Source organism: Polypterus senegalus, chromosome 13 (assembly GCF_016835505.1).
Source record: "Polypterus senegalus isolate Bchr_013 chromosome 13, ASM1683550v1, whole genome shotgun sequence".
Classification (NCBI taxonomy): Eukaryota; Metazoa; Chordata; class Cladistia; order Polypteriformes; family Polypteridae; genus Polypterus; species Polypterus senegalus.
Window position 1 is genome coordinate 71,161,690 of NC_053166.1, and position 21,134 is coordinate 71,182,823.

At 37.6% G+C, this 21,134-nt stretch overlaps 1 protein-coding gene across 3 annotated transcripts in view; it reads left to right on the plus strand.

Moving 5' to 3' along the window:
* The window catches only part of mbd1a (methyl-CpG binding domain protein 1a), a 315,995-nt gene that overhangs the window by 238,771 nt on the left and 56,090 nt on the right, over nucleotides 1–21,134 (plus strand). For all 3 annotated transcript variants that reach the window (XM_039775021.1, XM_039775022.1, XM_039775023.1), the window contains 4 exons: nucleotides 2,031–2,074; nucleotides 10,709–10,852; nucleotides 15,649–15,696; nucleotides 18,944–19,000. In XM_039775021.1, coding sequence (XP_039630955.1) covers nucleotides 2,031–2,074; nucleotides 10,709–10,852; nucleotides 15,649–15,696; nucleotides 18,944–19,000 — 293 coding nt within the window. The remainder of the gene's footprint in view (nucleotides 1–2,030; nucleotides 2,075–10,708; nucleotides 10,853–15,648; nucleotides 15,697–18,943; nucleotides 19,001–21,134) is intronic.

Below are 21,134 nucleotides of genomic sequence, written 5' to 3' on the forward strand. Positions count from 1 at the left end.
AGTGCAGCTACCACTCTGCCCTAATACCTCTAATCTAGAAGTTTTGGCCAAATTTCAAACATGTAGTGACTTTGCGTTTACAGATAAACCAGTCTTAAAATATTTAATGGGCCCAGTACAGTGCAGCAAGAACAATTCTGAGGAGGTGTATCATAACTGCCAAGATAACCTACAAGAGCAAGGTAGAGGCCCATCTGACAGACAATAACCCATGGCAGGAGTGTCGGAGTATAACAAATCACCAACTACAAAAGCAATACAAATATGCCAATCTTTGCTGATGCCTCATTGGCCGAGGAACTACTGACAGTCTGCCCCCGCAAGCTCCCAGCTGTGACATGCTCACTTTTCAGGAACTTCAAGTGAGACAAGTGTTCAAGACAGTGAATCCGAAGAAAACTGCTGGATCAGACGGCGTATTTGGCATAGTACTTAGTCTTAACTTGACTTTTATTATCCCTGTCTTAAAAAATTGAGTCATCGATAACTTGAATGACTATAGACCAATTGCCTTGACGTCAAAAATCATGAAATGTTTTAAAAGACTTGTTGCTCAGCACATTAAAGCCAGCCTCCCTCCCACCTTCGACCCTCACCAGTTTACTTATAGATCAAATAGATGCACGGAAAACTCCATCAATATAGCCCCCTGTACAGTGATGAGCCATATGGAATACTCAGGAACCTATGAAAGGATGCTATTTGTTGATTATAACTCTGTGTTTAATACAATAATCCCTAGCACACTAATCAATAAGCTGCATAACCTGAATTTTATCTCTCTCCCCACCTGTGCTTGGAAAAAGGATTTCCTCACTGGCCGCCCACAAACCGTTAGAACTGGCCCCCACAGCTCCTCCATCCTCACACTTAGCACTGGCTCCCCTCAGGGCTGTGTACTGAGCCCACTTCTCTATGCCTTGTACACTTATGACTGTACATCTAATTAGTAACACTATCATCAAGTTCTTTGATGACTCCAGAGTGATCAGTCTCATAACCAGCAACGATGAATCAGCATACAGGGACGGGGTGCAGAAGCTGTCAGTGTGGTCCAGGAACAATCTGTCACTCAACAACCGCAAAACTAAATAGATGATCATTGACGTCAGGAGGCACAGAGCAAAGCTAGCTCCTGTATACATCAACGGGGACCTGGTGGGGAGGGTGACCTCCTTTAAGCTTCTGGGAACTTGCATTTTCTGAGGATTTGTCCTGGACAGCAAACACTCTGGCAATGGTCAAAAATCCCTGCAGCGACTGCATTTCCTGAGACTTCTCCAGAAAATGGAAATGAAGGGGAAGCTGCTGTTGACCTTTAACTGTGCAAACATCAAAATTGATTTATCCTACTGTGGGTTATAGCCACAGCAGAGAAAATTTTTGGCTGCTCTCTGCATTTCCTGGAAGATATCTCCAGTGTCCAATGCCTCCTCATAGCCAGGAAAATCTTTCCAGACCCTTCTCATCTTGGCCACTCATTAGTCACACTACTTCTACTTCCCTCTGGCAGGCAGTACAAGAGCATTAAAAGTAAAACAAAAAGATGTGCAGATAGTTTTTATCTTTGGGATATCCAAATTTTAAATTCTACAAACTCATAGAACTGTAAGAATTTTTTTTCCCTTTATCTACAAAGATTACTTTAGTGAATGATACTTTCCATCCCTTATTTATTTATGTATGTATTTATTTGTCATAGGATGTGCGATTTTTATATTATCTGTCATTGCATGTTGTACTTGCCCCATTTACAGTTATAGTTTTTAGACTGTAGAAATGTTGTTGTAGAAATACCTTGCTTACTGTACATTGAATAATTTCTGATGCTGTTTGAGCATCTCATAGTTTATATGTGTGAATTCCTTCCTGAAAAAAATGTTGTGTTAATTTTCTTAAAACTAAATTTTAAGATAGTTTCAATGTGTTTTTGCATAGTCCTTGACTTTTTCTTCTTAGCTGTCACTTTAAACATCTTTGATTGTATTTAGTTCTGTCACTACCATGCAGCATGTTTTTGTTTTTTGTAGCCTCTTTGAATATGGAGGACGGTCGTAACATAGTTTTCAGAAAGGTAAGCTCTCTTCATTTTAAGTAAATCATTCCATACCGATCTGTTTCTTTACATTCTGTTCTTAATTACATTTCTGCCAACCATACAGGACGATCTAAGATACAGTCTTGCAGACATCTCACTTTAAATTTTAGTAAACAGGAATACATACTGTATGTAAGCAATGTTATTTTTTTCATATTGTTATGTCATAAAAAGAGTTGAAATAGAGAGGTTAAAACTTGTTTAGATAAGTAAAAATATGTGTTTAAAGAAAAACTAATGAAATGGGACTCATTTTAAAGCACTTGAACAAGTTTATGTTGCTTTGAACATACATATGCTAGATAAACAGCCATATTGCATGTATTGTTAAATTAATTAATTCTTCCTAATATTTGAATATTAAATACATAACATACTTTAATATTTGTGTGCATTTTAAGTATTTATTTTGGTTTAGTTATTTTATATCAAGAAATTAACTTTATCTATTCATAGTCAGTTTATTCCTGATTACTCTCCTCCCAGATCTATTCCTTTTGCATGGCTATATAAAACAGGATTTATTCATTTCTTAAATCAATTTTCATATTACCTTAGAACCTTTTAGAGCAAGCTCCTGACTTTCACAAGGTGGGAACCTTGAAGCCTTACAAAAAAACAATAGAAAGGTGGACTCAAAGGAAGTTGTTTTTAAAATAGGTTTAGGAAAGTGAGCCAACCTCTAAAATATGAATTCATATATTAAAAATTACTTGCATTGCAGCTTCACAGATTATGGGCCTTAGGTTAAAATCCCTCTGTGGCATATCTATTGTTAGATTAATTAGCATGTCCTAATAGACTTTTGACTGTTTTTTCCCCTGCCTTGGTTTTGCTGGAATACACTCCACCCGATTTGGATTAAGCACATTTTAGACTGTATGAATGTGTCACAAGCTTTTGGGTTGTGGTATATTATTGCTACTCATTGAGCAATTTTTACAACAAAGATGATTCCGACTAATTTTACAGAGTCTGTTGGAGACGAAATGTTCATTCCATATTTTTCCCACATTGTGTGATTTTATTCAGGCGAGTTGATGTGATTTGCACACTTCTGGTACCATCTGCTGGTGAAAGTTGTTGAACTACATTACCCTAACAAATAAATGGATGTGTTTGGCAAGACGTGTCCTTCCATGGCTTGCTTTCTGCCAGGATTACCCACTGCTCCCAACGCACTAAGTACATCCTTTTTCCGTTCTATGATTTTTGTATATACGGACATAGCAAACAATTATTTACACATCACCAAGTACAAAAAATAAATAAATCTAAATTTATAAAACAACACATAACAGATTTGATTTGTTAAATTTTTTTACTTGCTTAAAATGTCCCAATATTCAGAAGCAATGGGTGCAAAGTAAGTATGCTTCATGATTCTATTTTGTAGAAAACTGTTAAGAAGCAGTAACTTTAAATAACCATTTTCACTATGTACAGGCAGGTCCCGGGCTACAAATGAGTTCTGTTCCTGTGGAACCTTAAAAACCCGATTTTGTCAGAACTGGAAAATGCCCATTAACAGGAAGTTTGCAAACATACATGAACTTTACTACTTATTTTACAAAAAAGGTTTGAAATTTTTAATTAAAAAAACAGCAGTAATATTACTGTATTTTAATTACAAAACATATATAATTTAAAACTAAAAGATTGAGCCATGGATATAGTATATGCAGCATGTACATTATGTTGTCCTTATGCTTAAACATCCTACAGCTTTCGCTAATAATACAATACCTTGTAGTGTTGGAAAATACATTATGATAGCATCAAAAACACCACTTATTGATGATTATGAGACATGTGCTGTGCCTTCCTAGCATTGGTACTCTCTGAGATGGAATGGCAGGGACGAGTACTTAGGAGGCCAGGAATTACAAACTGCAATTTCTAACACTCAGCTAAATATCCAGATGTGCGTCACTGGCTACATTTGCTTACAATGTGCAAACAAATACAAAAAAAAATAGAAAATTGAAGCAAAATCTGTACTGTGCTGTACTATGTTTAAGTATTAGTGACTGCAGCTGCATGTTCATCCACATTCAATCTAGTTTGTTTTTGCTTATATGTAAACAATACAACTTAAAAGAAGTATTTTGAAATTTTGACCAGAGAAAGTTTTTGTTCAGTCCTCATTACAACAGTGTTTTAATTCACCTGTACCTAAGTGATGTGTGTTTATGTCAAGCTCTTGCATGTTCCCATTACAGCATCACATTGGAGTTAGGGTCTGGACTTTGACTAGGGCTATTCCTAAACCTCGATAATTTTCCTTTTCCAGTATTTGCTTACAGATTTGCATGTGTGCTTAGGAGGAGCTATTGCATTATCAAGTTTTTCCGAGCTGCAACTGTCAAACAAAGATATGTTTTCACCTGCTATACTCTAATACAAGGGTGACTCAAAAAGTAAAGGTAACGAAAACCATACGGTAATAGAAAAGATAGGAACTGATGCAATACAACACATTCACGATGACTTATGGGTAGTTTGAGCATGCACAGTGCAGCACTCTACGGTTAGTCTAGTTTAAGCCAAGGTCAGATGAACCTGGACACTGCACTGCAGGATTACACCATTGTTTAACAATGTGCCATAGTGAGATTTCTTTGAGCAAAGGAAGATGAAATTCACGAAAGGATATAAGCTTAGTATGGAAGTGAAAACCGCAGGAATTAACATGTTTATGAGTGGTTTAAAGCAAGAAGAACAAGTGTAAACAAAGAAGTTTGATCCGGTCGACTGTCAACATCATGCATACAAGCCCAAACCAACATGGCGAATGCCTTCATCAGAGTAGACCGACAGATTACATTGCCCACTGTTGCCTGCACGTTTGGATATCAGCTACAGATCCGTACATGCAATAGTGCATGAAGATTTCTGCGTTTTGGAATATATTGTCACTGGAGATGAGACATGGATCCATCTCTTTGAGCCTGAAAGCAAGAGACAAAGCAAGCGGTGGAAACATGACTTTCAAGAAAGTCCTTTTTATTCAGTATTTAATTGAAGGTAGAGTCATAAAATGCGATGTTGACAATAACTTGTAGATTCCTGAGTATAGGTATTTAGGTATTTGGGGTATTTACAATTTCTCAGAACATAATTTAGTTTGAATTTTTGGCAGCCTTAATTGGTTATTTGATGTCATTGCAGTCTTTTTTTTTCTTTGGTATTGTGTTCCCACAAACGTGAATATTACATAAAGAGATGGTAGACACAACTGATCATCAACTTCTTAAGTGCACTTGATGTGCAAATATCAGTTTAATATTGACTAATGGAAAAAATAAAAAGCAATCATTCATAAAGAGATACACAAAAAAAAGTTGTAAAGTTGTTAATGCTACCAAATGTCAGTATACACAAGCCATCAGATCTTTCAACAAAGAATTAAAGGAAAAAATCAACAAAAGTTTTAAAATGGCAGGGTCTCTAGAAACAAACAGAATGGTGACTCTAATGAAAAACCAATAAACAAAATGGTACTGAGATGATGTCACAGGAATAACGATAAAAATATAACACTTGAAAGTAAAAATTTGTAATGCATCAACAACAAAAACAGAAATATAAATAAATTAATACCGCATTCCAAACAGACAAAAAAAATATATTTTGTGTGTTGTTTGTCACGTGACATGAAGTTAAGTACTAGATTTGAGGCATCCATATTCTGGTATAAGTGAATATTGTAAACAACACAACTTTCAGTGATTACCTCATCAGAAGCTAGGTACTTCAAATTTTTTGTCCAATAAATATAATTAGAAACCTTTATTTTACCCTAATGGCACTTTTCATTTAATTAGACAACTTTCAGCTCTCATTATGCATTTTATTATTCTACCAATAATGCAAGTTTTCATACTTTTTATGAAAGTTATTTATTGCAAATCCAGCTTTTTGTACTTGACTGATGTGGCAAATTGGCAGCATTTTGGAGCTTTTTGTGCTTAAGGTTCAAGCTTGACTTCTTTTTTTTTTCTTTTTTCATAAACAGCAATTAACGCTGAACATTTAACAGCAAAATAGCTTTTGGTGGCACCGCTCTCTTAGTACCATTTGCACATGATTTTCATTATTATCCAGGTGCCGGTCATAAAATTAGAATATCATGACAAAGTTGATTTATTTCAGTAATTCCATTCAAAAGTGAAACTTGTATATTAGATTCATTCATTACGCACAGACTGATGTATTTCAAATGTTTATTTCTTTTAATTTAGAATAAATTAGAATATCAATTAAGACCAATGCAAAAAAAGGATTTTTACAAATGTTGGCCAACTGAAAGGTATGAACATGAAAAGTATGAGCATGTACAGCACTCAGTATTTAGTTGGGGCTCCTTTGGCCTGGGTTACTGCAGCAATGCGGCGTGGCATGGAGTCGATCAGTCTATGGCACTGCTCAGGTGTTATGAGAGCCCATGTTGCTCTGATAGTGGCCTTCAGCTCTTCTGAATTGTTGGGTCTGGCATATTGCATTTTCCCCTTCACAATACCCCATAGATTTTCTGTGGGGTTAAGGTCAGGCAAGTTTGCTGGCCAATCAAGAGCAGGGATACCATAGTCCTTAAACCAGGTACTGGTAGCTTTGGCACTTTGTGCAGGTGCCAGGTCCTGTTGGAAAATGAAATCTGCATCTCCATAAAGTTTGTCAACAGCAGGAAGCATGAAGTGCTCTAAAACTTACTGGTAGACGGCTGCGTTGACCTTGGACCTCAGAAAACACATTGGACCAACACCAGCAGATGACATGGCACCCCAAACCATCACTGACTGTGGAAACTTTACACTGGACCACAAGCAACATGGATTCTGCGCCTCTTATCTCTTCCTCCAGACTCTGGGACCTTGATTTCCAAAGGAAATGCAAAATTTACTTTCATCAGAGAACATAACTTTGGACCACTCAGCAGCAGTTTTGTCTTTAGCCCAGGCGAGACGCTTCTGACGCTTGTTCAAGAGTGGCTTGACACAAGGAATGCGACAGCTGAAACCCATGTCTTGCATATGTCTCTGTGTGGTGGTTCTTGAAGCACTGACTCCAGCTGCAGTCCACTCTTTGTGAATCTCCCCCACAGTTTTGAATGGGTTTTGTTTCACAATCCTCTCCAGGGTGCGGTTATCCCTATTGCTTATACACTTTTTTCCTACCACATCTTGTCCTTCCCTTTGCCTCTCTATTAATGTGCATGGTTCTGTGAACAGCCAGCCTCCTTAGCAATGACCTTTTGTGCAAGGTGTCAATGGTCGTCTTTCGGACAACTGTCAAGTCAGCAGTCTTCCCCATGATTGTGTAGCCTACAGAACTAGACTGAGAGACCATTTAAAGGCTTTTGCAGGTTTGAGTTAATTAGCTGATTAGAGTGTGGCACCAGGTGTCTTCAATATTGAACCTTTTCACAATATCCTAATTTTCCGAGATACTGAATTTGGGACTTTCATTAGTTGTCAGGTATAATCATCAAAATTAAAAGAAATAAACATTTAAAATACATCAGTCTGTGTGTAATGAATAAATCTAATATACAAGTTTCACTTTTTGAATGGAATTACTGAAATAAATCAACTTTGTCATGATATTCTAATTTTATGACCGGCACCTGTATAGTAGGTTCTTTTGAGTATTGTGTTTTGAATGAAATAAATTCACTAAATGTGTTAATTGAGATATACAAAATATTAGCTGGCAGGATTTATGGAATGGAAGAATGAGAACATGAATGTAAGTAAAAAGTGTCATTTTATATGAAAAGTGTGTTGAACAAAAGTGTACAGCTATTGTAATCCTCCCAAGAGGTTTTGAGTTTTAAAGTCAACTTTTAGAGTCTCTTATACACGTCTACATCACGCAAAGATGATGTGGTTGCAGGTTTTTAATGCAACTGAAGCTGGGGGCAAACTATACAACTTCTAATCAGTGGGGTTGGCAAACTTTATGACTGCATTTGCAAATCTCTTTGCCAGAAGATGTCAGATTATGTGACTGTAAACTGCAAGAGAAAATAAGTTGCGTAACTATGAGGACTTTCCAGCACAGTTTCAAATATCCAAAGTATCGTAAGCTTGCTGCATTCTGATAGCCAATCATGTGTTGGCTGTCAGCGCCGGTACAGTACTAAAGTGTACAGATATAGCGAGTTCTGTTCCACTTTCTGACCTGTTTTTTCCTTTTTCCATTGTGTTGTGGTACAACAAACATGAGAGATCAGACAGTTGAGACTGGTTTGACAGAGCTGCTGGAGATGTCAGACTATGTGATCGGTATTTATTGGAGCACACTGCAACTGCCTCAAACTCGGTAGGAAGTGCACAAAAAGTGCACGCAGACACTTCATTTCGCAAGCATTAGTACGAGAATGCAGTTAGCCTTCTTTTTAGGGCACATACACCATACAGATGTTATTTATTTGGATTTATTTACTTACTTCCTACAGAGTGCAGCGTTATAGCGCATCTTTATTTGAAAACAGCAGTGCCAGATGGGGGGGAGGGGCTGTGTAGGGTAGGATTGTGAACGCGACTGAGAGAATGAAACTGAATAAAAAAAAAACCAAAGCTGACCTACACAAGTATCACACATTTACACCGGCTGTTACAGACTGAAATCAAATCTATGTTTTTATTCTAAAATAATAAGAATAAAAGCAGCTCACTTCTCAAAATGAACTCGTCTGGGATCGAACCCCTGAAGTTTTGATTACCAGTCAACAGTTGATACCGTTGCGCCACCGAAGCAGTCGTAGTAAATGCATGTCAAAGTCACACCCTAACACGTATTGTTTTTCTGCAGTTATATTTTTGAATAAAAGCACACTTGTTCTGTTATATTTGTAACTTTTGTGAAAGTGTTTCTTTGATATTTGGACTTCAGGCTTCAAACATTATAAACTTCATGTGTACATTTTGTCAATTATTACTAAAACATGAAAAACGTTTCTTTTTTAACGATGTGTTTACATAGATCGTTGTAGACATGGAACACACATGAAATGCATGTGTTCCAAATAACGATATAGTATTTATAAAAGGTGTGATTTTGCTTGACTTCTCACTCTATACAACTCCAAGAAACTGACACGCAGGTAAACAGACTTGAGCTGAGAAAACTGTGTGCCGGTGGGGGATGTGATAGCAAACTGCTTGCTGCTTATCAACACATTTAAAGGACAAAAGACACTGATGGATAGGTGAGAAGCTATTTAAGGTGGGACGGATCTATGAGTTTTTTCTTAGGCTCTGGTAATTCTAGTGTTAATTAGTAAATGAGAAACTAATTACAATCAATTATATTTAAAATTACAACCAAGCTGGAAGCTTTATAGGTAGACTGCAGTGATGTATATGTGCTTCAGTTAAGAAGAAATAATGCAAAAACTGTACTCAACATCACTTTAACCTCGTTAGCATTAGACCCAAGCATCACTCAAAAACAGTGCCAAAAGCATTAGTCCCAAGTTTCACTCTGTCAATGGTATAAACACTTCTCACGTAAGACCAGAGTATCACTCAGACTGTAAAGACAGTGGTAAAATCGTTAGTCCTGAGTGTCACTCGGTCAACATTATAAACGCATCTTATGTAAGATCCGAAGGTTACTTGCGCTGTAAAAGTGCCAACAGCTTTAGAGCCAATAATTACTTGGGCAACAGTATAAGCGTGTCTTGTGAAAGCTTCAGGCCTGAGCATTACCCACGCAACAGTGTAGATGCGTCTTTTCCTACTAGCCTTATAATGGCGTCTCGTAAGAAGCACCTCTCATCAGCAATGATAATGTGGTGAATCTGTCATCAGGCAGTGAAATTGAAACATTCAGTGAAAGTGATGCTTATGTCACTCGAGCATGTGCTTTTCATATTATTATTATTCATTATTATTATTATTTTTGTATCATTATTATACATTCTACACTTCTCACTTTGTACTTTTAGTGTTTTGCACATTTTCAAGTAGAAAGATGAGATTTAATAAAAGTGTAATTTTACATGTTTTTTTTTAAATGTAACGCTAAGGATGTTAATATAGAAAGGAATCGATAAAAGCTTTATTTCTTCACATTTATGCACAAGCTTTTAAACACTCTGGAACCTTTCTAGATTTAGTTCTGTAAATTCAAGATATACCATTTGGGGCAGGTTGTTAACAAAGGTTATATTTCCTCAAAGAGATACATTATGGTTTATTTTACTGAATTTTGATATCCATCTATCTTAATCATAATACTGATAAATATTGTAACATCTTAGATGTCCTTGACTTTTTCACCATTTCAGACATTTCACTTTTGTGTCTTTTTTAAAGTCATCCTGTGGGTCTACTTATTTGTTATTATACATCAAATTACTGTGATATGCATTTTATTTAGTAACTTCATAGGGTGAATTTATCTTAATGTGAAAATTAGTCTTTTATGTTTCCTTTTTTCTTTATTGTTTTTTTACATGTAAAACCTTCCTGTATGGTTCCGGTGTATACAATTCTGTTTCACACTGTTTTGCCTTTTCAAGCAGAAAAGTATTGAGTGGAGTTTTTCTATCATTCATCATAGTAAAATTATTCTTACCAGTCTTTTTCTACACTTTTTTAGTGGCTACCGTGTGGCCAGTGCATAGCCTGTCGAGTTACAGTGGACTGTGGAATGTGTGCCAGCTGCAGGCATAAACTTCTCAATCCAGATTCTCGGAAACCTGTGAGGTGTAGAAAACGGAAATGCCTCCAACCTATTCGAAAGGTATCTGTGTTCATGTTGTTTTCAGTTATAGCTCACATGTAAAGTTATTCCCAGTTTCAGATAAAAAGTAACCGCGTCAGGTCTGGGGTGTACTATAAATTTACACTGGCTGTTACAGACACAAAGCAAATGTATGTTTTTATTGTATAATATTAACAATAAGAGCAGCTCACTACTCAAAACGGTAAATTTGCGGGGGAGCTGGTTTTGAACTCATGACCTCTGGATTGTAAGTCGGCAGTTATAACCACAGTACCACGGAAGCTGTCGTATTGTACTTTCACCTTTTGTGAAAGTGTTTATTTGATATTTGACCATCAGCCTTCACACATTATACAGTTCATGTCTACATTTTGTTATTTCTTACTAAAACATGAAAACGTTTTTTAAACGTTGTGTTTACATAGATTGTTGTAGACACAAACACACATCAAATTATATCCCCTTACAATTCTGGGTAGCTCACTCCCAGGTAATCAATCAAGGCAGGAACTGGGAGAACTTCTTGCCCATTCTGTGGGGGAAGGGGGGATGGTATAGCAGGGTACTTGGGTTTATAGACAAATTTAGAAGACAAAAGACGCTGATGCGAAGGGATGGAAGGGAAGGGTGGGCTGGAAGTTTTTTCATTGGCTCTGGTAATTCTAGTGTTGAAAGGAATAGTTAATGCATAACCACCCATCAGACAGAAATAATTTGCTGTTGCAGCCTGCAAGCAAATTAGTACACAAAAAAGAACACCGAAAAGTTTAATTCATTGTATTAAATTAATCACATAAAAAAAAGAAAAAAGTCTATCAATGTTGCCGGCTAATAAGTGGGTAGTTACTTGCTGCTAATTACTTGTAACTTATTTTGCAATGCTATAGCTTAAATATAAAAAAATATATCAATCTCCCAAAAACACAGAAAACTAGATTATAGTATTGCTGCAAGAAATATCTGCCTTAAGAGAATGGATAATATTTAAAATGAAAGCATCCCTAGAAGAAGAGCAGTTAGGGATTTGTAAATGAATGAATAATAGTTAAAGAAAACCACTTAGTGCAGCTTCTGAGATATTAAATTCATCTGCTGAAGAGGAGTCACTTTAAAACTGAAACAGAAGTGCATCATGCAAAAAGGAAATTTATGCAACCAAACCACAAGCCTCATCCATTGTATTATATTTTTGCTCTGCACTCTTTTTGCTTTGACAACTGTCCAGATCCTCAAAGAACTCCATAAAGGGTCTATACTAGTAGTAGGATTTTAACAAAATTCAGTCAATAGTTATTATAATGAAACTGAGATTCTGATCTATCTGTGTTTATGAAGGCACAATTCTGTTAACATTTTTTTAAATTTCCAGTAAAGCCAAAGTAAAATGTTAAATTTTTATTGATCTGTAGTTTTAAAAATGCCATCTTAGACGTTGTGCTGTTTTACTGGCTTTTTGAGTATTACCTTATATGTTAGACTTTGGTGTTAACAGACTATATACAGTAGTACAACGAAGTGGAACCTCGGTTTGTGAGCATAATTCATTCCGGAAACGTGCTCGCAATCCAAAGCACTCATGTATCAAAGCAAATTTCCCCATAAGAAATGATGGAAACTCAGATGAATCGTTCCACAACCCAAAACTATTCATTTAAAAATATTTAATACAAATTATAAAGTAAAAATACATAAAATAAATTAACCTGCACTTTACCTTTGAAAAGAATCATGGCTGGCGTGAGTGAGTTTCTAAACTCTTGGGATTCCACCCAACAGGACGACAGGCGGAAGAGAGTCCCGAAGCAACCTCAGGCTACCAGCGCTGTAGCAGTTCACCGTAAAAGCGAATCCGAAAAGATCGCGGATGTGCTATAAGCACCTGCCGTTGATGGGTAATACAGGAACATTATAAATGCGCAGGGCACATTATTACTTGGCCCCGACCCTGCCTGACTGCTGTGTCTGTGTATAATTAGTGGCAGATCCCGCTACAATAAATAACCGTGCTGTTCCTGTTTCAAGCTGAATAAAGCTAGTGTCGCTAAAGTACTGAGACTCAGCTTCGTGTTTTGGGGTGCAAGACAGGGACTCGTATGTTACAACGCACACGCATGGTCACCATGCTATAGTAAACAGTATACGCTCGTACGGATGTTGACTGTACGAGTGAGGCACACCGACTTAGACGGAGAATGGGAGATGATTACCCACAATCCCACAGCAAGAGAGAGAAGAACCATCAGCTTAGCTGTGATCACGTGGCGGTTGGCAGACAAAGCGCATACGTACTACTCGTATTGCAATACATCGCTCGTTTATCAAGTCAAAATTTATAAATAAATTTACCTCGTCTTGCAAAACACTCGCAAACCAAGTTACTCACAATCCAAGGTTCCACTGTATATCACTAGCAAGAAATCACTAATGATCTTGCCCCTTTTTGTTCCATGTCCTCCCTAAAGGCTGCTTTGACCACAAACCTAGGACCTACAAGTGAGAAGAAAATATTTATCAGTTGAGCAATAGTAAAAGTTTCCTGAACACTACTATATGCACAATAATGTGGTATCCCAGTTTGCACACTAGTACACAGTACTTTTCATTAGAAAGATGACAAAGAAAGTTAAACTTAATTAAAACACACAACACTTAAATAATTTGCCAGCTGTAATTTTAGCCTGTTACGAAACATACATATTGCATGTATAACCTATCAAAAGTGTTTTTACACCTTTTCTTTCTTGCAAGCTTTGATACAATAATGAAAAATCTGCAAATGATACATAGGCAGCAGGACACAACCATAAAACCAAGATTGTACCATATACCTACCAACTAATAAAACAAGGAAAATAGAAAGTTAATGCCAATCTAATCGGCCTTTATTCCACAAGGATTTACCTCTTCAGATTACTATTATTTCCTACTTTTTTCCTACCACCTACTTGCACACTCCTTTTAAAACCCTCTCCACTGTTGTATTTTGAAGCATGCCCATTGGAAAAGTTTTATTCCAATACCAGTCCATGCCCTCAGTGAAGATGAGACTGACTGGACAATTACATTTTTTTGAGTGTATAAGTTTTTGCTTTTGGATCACCCTGTACATATGCATATGTATGTGTGTGAGTGTGTCCATATACAGTGTATATGTATGTACTGTTTTTTTATATATGTGTATATATATATATATATATATATATATATATATATACACACACACACACACACACTTATCACCCACAGCATTAAAACCACTGAGATGAAGTGAATGACCATTGATTATCTCGTTACAATGGTATCTGTCTGGGTATAATTAACAGCAGGTGAACAGTTTTTGAAGGTGATGTGTTGGAAAAAAAAAAAGGGCATATGGTATCTGAGCAACTTTGAATAGAGCCAAATTGTAAAGACTAGCAGTCTGGGTCAGAGAATTTCTGAAACTGTACGTCTTCTGGAAGTTCCCAATATGCAGACTTTAGTACCTACTAAAAATGGCCCAAGGAAGGACAGCCGATAAACCAGCAACAGAATCATGGATGCCCAAGGCTAATTCATGTATGTGGAAAGGAAAAGTTAGCCTGTCTGATCAGATCCCACAGAAGAGCTACTGTACCACAAATTCCTAGGAAAGTTAATGCTGGCCATGAAAAGGTGTCAGAACACACAGTGCATTGCAGTTTATAAAACTGTATAGCCACAGACCTGTCAGAATACCCATCCTGAACCCTGTCCACTGCCGAAAGTACCTACAATGGGCACATGAGCTTTGGAACTAGATATTGGAGCAGTGGAAATATGTGACCTGATCTGATTAATCTTCTTTTAGATCACATGGACAGCAGAGTGTGTGTGCATCGTTTACATGGGGAAGAGATAGCAACATTATGTACTATGGGGGAAAAAAGGAATGTGACGCAGGCAGTGTGTTGCACTGGGAAACCTTAGGTTCTGGCATTCATGTGGATGTTAACTTTAACATGTACAACCTACCAAAAGATTATGGCACACCATGTACACCACTTTGTGCCCCTTAGTCATTTCTGTAGGTTTGTCTTGATTTTAATGTGGTTTTACACTATTGATGTCACTAAGATAACAATTGAGCAATGAATTAAAGAGGCATTATGCAAATTCGGAACATTAACAGAAGCCTGGAAATAGTGGTGGTGTTATGGTCTTTAGAATATGGATCCATGTTAACTTTTCATGTCTGTTATGAAAATTTCAAAAGGACACTTTCAGGTACTACTTTGTTTCTTGGAATAAACAAGGCCAATCATTGCACAAAGGCTATGATTTGGGAATGTGTTGTGTTGAGAAATATTTTTTAAGATGATCATAAGTGAGTGTCATTGTATTGTCTGTTTTGGGTTTGCCTGTTTGGATTGGCTTCAGTATATGCTGAGAGTGTTCATCCAGATTTACAGCTATAATGCAATACCAATAATGTAAATAACCTAAAAATATTTACACATTTAAACACGCCTGTCAAGTTAAAAACACAGTAAAACAATGTGACAAATGTAATTGTGCCCAGCGAATACCTTAAAGGAAAATTAAGAGTTTCTTTTTAATCTCCATTGTTGATCAACTGCAAAGACTAAGGAGTCAGAATTTATGGGTTATCGTCTAGCCTACAATATATGCTACTTACATTATCATACCCTAAGACATGTAAATAGTATGGAAAATGTAAACTCTCAAATTTAACTTTGTATAATCTTGCAGTGAATTATTATGCATTTAATTAGCCCATGAACTCAATTCTGGTATGTCTTGTGACATAACATGATAAAATTTTTTATTTGCAGAAAAGAATACTAAAGGGACCAAGACGAATGAAACAACCAAAAATTTCAGTAAGTTTCTGAACTTAAACACAGTTTCTGTGTGAATGTATATATTTGTTTCCTCAAACATCAAGAAAATGTCTCATTTGTTGATGTGCAGTTTCATCTTATTATTCTCTTAAATTTCATAATTACAACATTGTGAAGGCTACCTACGTAAATATTTGAAAGCATAAACTCAGAGGTTGTATTTTGTGTCCCTGGGGTCAACTTTACCAGTGCTAATAAACAAAAATCCTGATTTACTGCTTTTATAAAGATGAAGGGAAGATTCTATTCTGTAAGCTCCATACAGCTGTCCATTTTATTGAACCTTTACAGAACCGTGGGGAATGAGAGACCATTCTGACAACATTGGCTGCAAGAACCAGTACTGAAAGAGACAGAAGTCGTACTCTAGCCGACACCTATACTTCATATGTCAAGTCAAGTTGGGGAGCATGCACTGGTACAGTGCGTTGCTGCACCCACTACACGACAAAACAACTCAGGATCCCAGTTTGCAACCCCTTGGCCTGGTCCAGCCACTAGGGTCCCCAACAATGAGGATCTTACGAGCCGGATCACCCTCTGGGAAACACGCCACATGGCCATAGTGCCGTAACTGACGCTCCCTCACAATGCAGGTAATGTGCCTCATTCGGGACTTCATGAGCAACCGCTCATTTGACACAAAGTCAAACCAATGGTACACAAGGATTTTCCAGAAAGAAACAGTACCAAAGGAGTCCAGTCTTTATCTCGGGTCACTGGATAGCATCCATGTCTCGCAACCATATAGCAAGTCAGGAAGCACCAGGACTTTAAAGACTTGGACCTTCGTCCTTTTGCATAGATATCGGGAGCGCCACACACCCCTTTCCAGCGACCTCATGACCCTCCCATGCTCTACCAATCCGTCTACTCACTTTATAGGAAGAGTCACCAGAGACATGAATGTCACTGCCAAGGTAAGTAAACCTCTCAACAAGGTCAACACTCTCTACACAAGCAGACACACTGCTGATGGCTGTGCCCAAGAGGTCATTAAAGGCCTGGATCTTGGTTTTTATCCAGGACACTCGCAAGCCCAGACACTCAGTCACTCGAGTGCCACGATCAGAGCCTTCATTGACTCCGCAAAGATCACTGCAAAGTCAAGATCCATGAATCTTTCTTCACCAACAGATGTCCCACAGCCGCTGGTTCCCACGACCTTGCCCAACACGCAGTCCATTCAAGCATTGAACAGAGCAAGAACACACCCCTGACGAACCCCAGAATCAACTGGGAAAAACGCAGAGGTCCTGCCTCCACTCTGCACAGCACTCATAGTACCAGTGTACCGGCCGGCCATGATATCCAGCAACCTCAAGGGGATCCCGCGAACCCTCAGGATGTCCCACAGGGCAGCTCGATCAACTGAGTCAAACACTTTGCAAAAATCGACAAAGGCTGCAAAGAAACTCTGCCGATATTTGCGTTTGCGCTCCATGAGAACCCTCAGTGCCAGGATGCAGTCAATGGTACACTTCTTAGGCGTAAAACTAGACTGTTCCGGTTGCTGGTAGGTGAGCAAGTGATCATGGATCCTATTGAGGATGACCCTAGCAAGGACCTTACCCGGCACCGAGAGCAGAGTTATCCCCCTGTAGTTGCTGCAATCCAGGCAATCACGCTTTCCTTTCCAGATAGGGACGACAAGTCCCGTTTTCCAGTCAGTTAAGATGATGCCAGTCTCCCAAATGGAAGAAAAGATTGCTTGCATTGCCAGGAGGACAGCCTTACCACCAGCCTGGAGAAGTTTACCCTGGATACCACAGATCCCTGCAGCCTTTCCCCACCTCAGCTGGTTCACCACTTGTGCAATCTCAGTGAGACTGGGTGGTTCACAGCTAATCAGAGGATCAGCCTTAAGAACCGTGGATCCAGAGGTATCCAACGTCCTAGCTGGAAGATCAGATTTGAACAACTGCTCAAAGTAGCCAGCCCAGCGGGTCACAACAGCAGTGTCATCCATAAGGACTGTTCCATCAGCCACCCTGACTGCAACTCTCTGTGGAACAGATCCAGATGTGCGTAATGCTTCGATTCTTCTGTAAGCAGGACGTCTGTCGCTAGACCATGGATGGTGTGTCACTTGCTCACAGAATCCTCTAACAAACGCCTCTTTATCTGCCCTCAGAGCCCTTACAGCCGTCCTTCTCAGTTCCCGGTTCAGACCAGAGTTGCCATTGAGCCGTGCGCTGCGACTCCTCTCGATGATATCCAGGGTTTGCTGTGAGATAAAACACCTCCTTCTGGTAACACCGGTAACACCAACACAACCCTCAGCAACCTTAAGGGTCTTGTCACGGAAGGTCTCCCACATCACATTAGGATCGGCAGTCATATCCAAAGTTCCTCACACAAACTGTGTGCAAACTCATTATAAACAACCTGGTGTTGGAGTCTGGCTAAGTCCAGGGTCATTTTCCTAGTTGGATCCAGCTTACGTCCAGTAGGTTACCACCTAAGAGTGGCAACAAGAAGTCTGTGGTCAAAATTCACAAACTGGACACTTTGTATTCCCTGCAGTTTTGCAAGAGCCTCCAGGTTCTGCCCACAAGGTATTGTGATCGATCTCTTTCACCGCACCACCAGTATTGGAGTACCAAGTCCAAAGATGCGGTTCAGGGCGTTGGAACCAGGATCCAGCGATTCACAACCCCTGACCTTTTGCAAAGTCAAGTAACATGGAGCCACTTTCACCACGGTCACCAGACCCATGGGGACCGAGACATATGTCATATTTGGCTAATACAGTCATATGTGGATAATTTAGAATTGCCAGTCCAGTCTTTGGACATACAAAAACCCTTTAAGAAACCCATGCAAATACAGAGCCAGTGAAACAGTTCTTCTTGAAGAACATCTCACATGGAAGGTTAATCAATGTCAAAGTATTAGAAATAAATTACACTACCTGCTGCAACCCTCTGCACGTCAAAGCTATAATCTCTTATATAGTTAAATAACTTTAAATGTTTTTTGAGGTATTTGAGGTTTTATGAGGTATTTGAAAGCTTTGCAAACAATTTATGAAGAAAATATATACTGTATTAGTCATTTAAATTGATCCTAATGAATGGGAATTGTAGACATTTTAATTACCATTCAGCATTCTTTAACTGTGCCCTCCTCTATAAGTAAACTAAAGTCCTGAATGTATTACATTGTTATAAATGGCATTCCTCATCCTTACTGTATTTTAACTAGTCTTACTTTAAATCCACAGACTGAAATCAGGAAAAAAAGAACAAACAGACTTTTTGTATTTGATCAAGTTGGACAGGTAATGACTTGAATTGTATTCTTCTTTGGAATTGGTAGAGCTGTAGATCAGTAGCAAAACTTGCATATTTATAAACCTTTTTATGTCACATTTGAGTCTGTTTTTAATGTTTTTATGATCTCAGTCTTCACTATATTTTTAAACTCACACCCTCCTGTTAAACAACTGTCATTAGTTGTGTATTAAGTTGAAAAATTAGCTTCCCTTTTTTAATTCTATTTTTGTCCTTTTTCCAAAAATAATTGCATCATCACTGATATTTCCTTGTTTAACCTCTGTCAGTTATTTATGATACATAGAACACCCTGTAGCAAAAAATGAGGTGGACCAGTTTACTTACAGTATAAACAAGTGTACAGAACATTTTTTTTTAAATATTTTAAATTTATATTTATCGGTCCAGATTGAAAAAGAACAGTATAAAAGAAAAGTATAGCTTGTTTTTACTTGCTGAAAGTTTCTTTGGTTAGTTATACAAGAGGGTGTATCTTAGCTGAGGTCTTAATGGTTTCAGTGGGGTTCCTAATGCTGTATCTACTCATGGATTTTGCATCTCCTTTTTCATGATGTTGATTGATCATAGAGGCAATGAGACCAAACAGAATTTTCCTAAATGTGTCCTGTTGAAAACTGGAAAGATTGCTGATATCACAAAATCTTTCTTGGGGAATAGAAGTTGTGGGAATTTAAAAAATGTCCTCTATTGCTTGCTTAGATCATTGATTTCAAGGCTTTGTGTGTACATGGAAGTTCACAAGCAAAACTTATTGTAAGCACTCTTCTGAATTTGACATTTTGTAGTTTTCAAGTTTCTTCCTACTACCATTCTACACAAGTGCTTTTATGGGAAGTTATTTGTTGATCCATAATGATAAAAATGAAGGTTAATTTGAAGTATATAAAACATTTAGGTGGTAAAAAGGAAAAGTATAGTCTGCTTTACGATACAAAGAAAATATGGAGCACCTTCCGTGATCAAGCAGACCATATTTCATTTGTTCTTTTCACATCCAAGTCCTCAATTACGTTTGTATTTACTGCTGCTGTGGAGTTTGTACTAGATATCTGACAATTTCATAACCAACATCATTTAGTTTCTGTTCAGTATTAATTACAGGCTTGGCACTGCAAAAATACTCCTCTACCTGAGAGAGCAATGTTTTACGTCAATTAAATATGCTCCTTTGGACAACACAGAGATGAACTAAATGCAATCATAATTTATTTCAAAAATATTCCTATATTTTTCAATTACAATTTATGTGGCAATTCATGTACACACTTAATAGAAGTACAACAAAAAAGAAAAAATGCTACCGAATGCAAGTCTACATTCCACACTCTACCTCTTAAAACTGCTGGTGGAAAAATAAAACATTATAAGGAGAGTATTAGATAAATCCTTCCCACAAAGGACTATACCTAAGAGCCTATCTTTAAGCATTACCACTGGAGTTTATTCAGTGAATTTAGAGTGGTTATTTAATTATTGAGGTATTCAGTCAAATTGTGAAAAATTATGGACAGTGAGATGAATGCAAAATTATTTTATATTCTAATCTGAAAGTCTTCTGACACTTTTGTATATTAGGTAGCTTCTAGAAAATTGTACTTGAAACTTTTTTTTCTTGAAAGTTTTTCAGAGAATACATACAGTACAAAATTGTATATTGTCAGTCCATAGGTCTTTAAAGATATAATACCAAGTAACTTCTTTGAATTGCACTATACAGTGAATCCGGAAAGTATTCACAGCGCATCACTTTTTCCACATTTTGTTATGTTCCAGCCTTATTCCAAAATGGATAAAATTCATTTTTATTTCCTCAGAATTCTACACACAACACCCCATAAGGACAACGTGAAAAAAGTTTACTTGAGATTTTTGCAAATTTATTAAAAATAAAAAAAACGGAGAAATCACGTGTACATAAGTACTAGCAGCCTTTGCAATGAAGCTCAAAATTGAGCTCGGGTGCATCCTGTTTCCCCTGATCATCCTTGAGATGTTTCTGCAGCTTAATTGGAGTCCACCAATTGGTAAATTCAGTTGATCGGACGTGACAGGCACACACCTGTCTATATAAGGTCCCACAGTTGTCAGAGCACAAATCAAGCATGAAGTCAAAGGAAT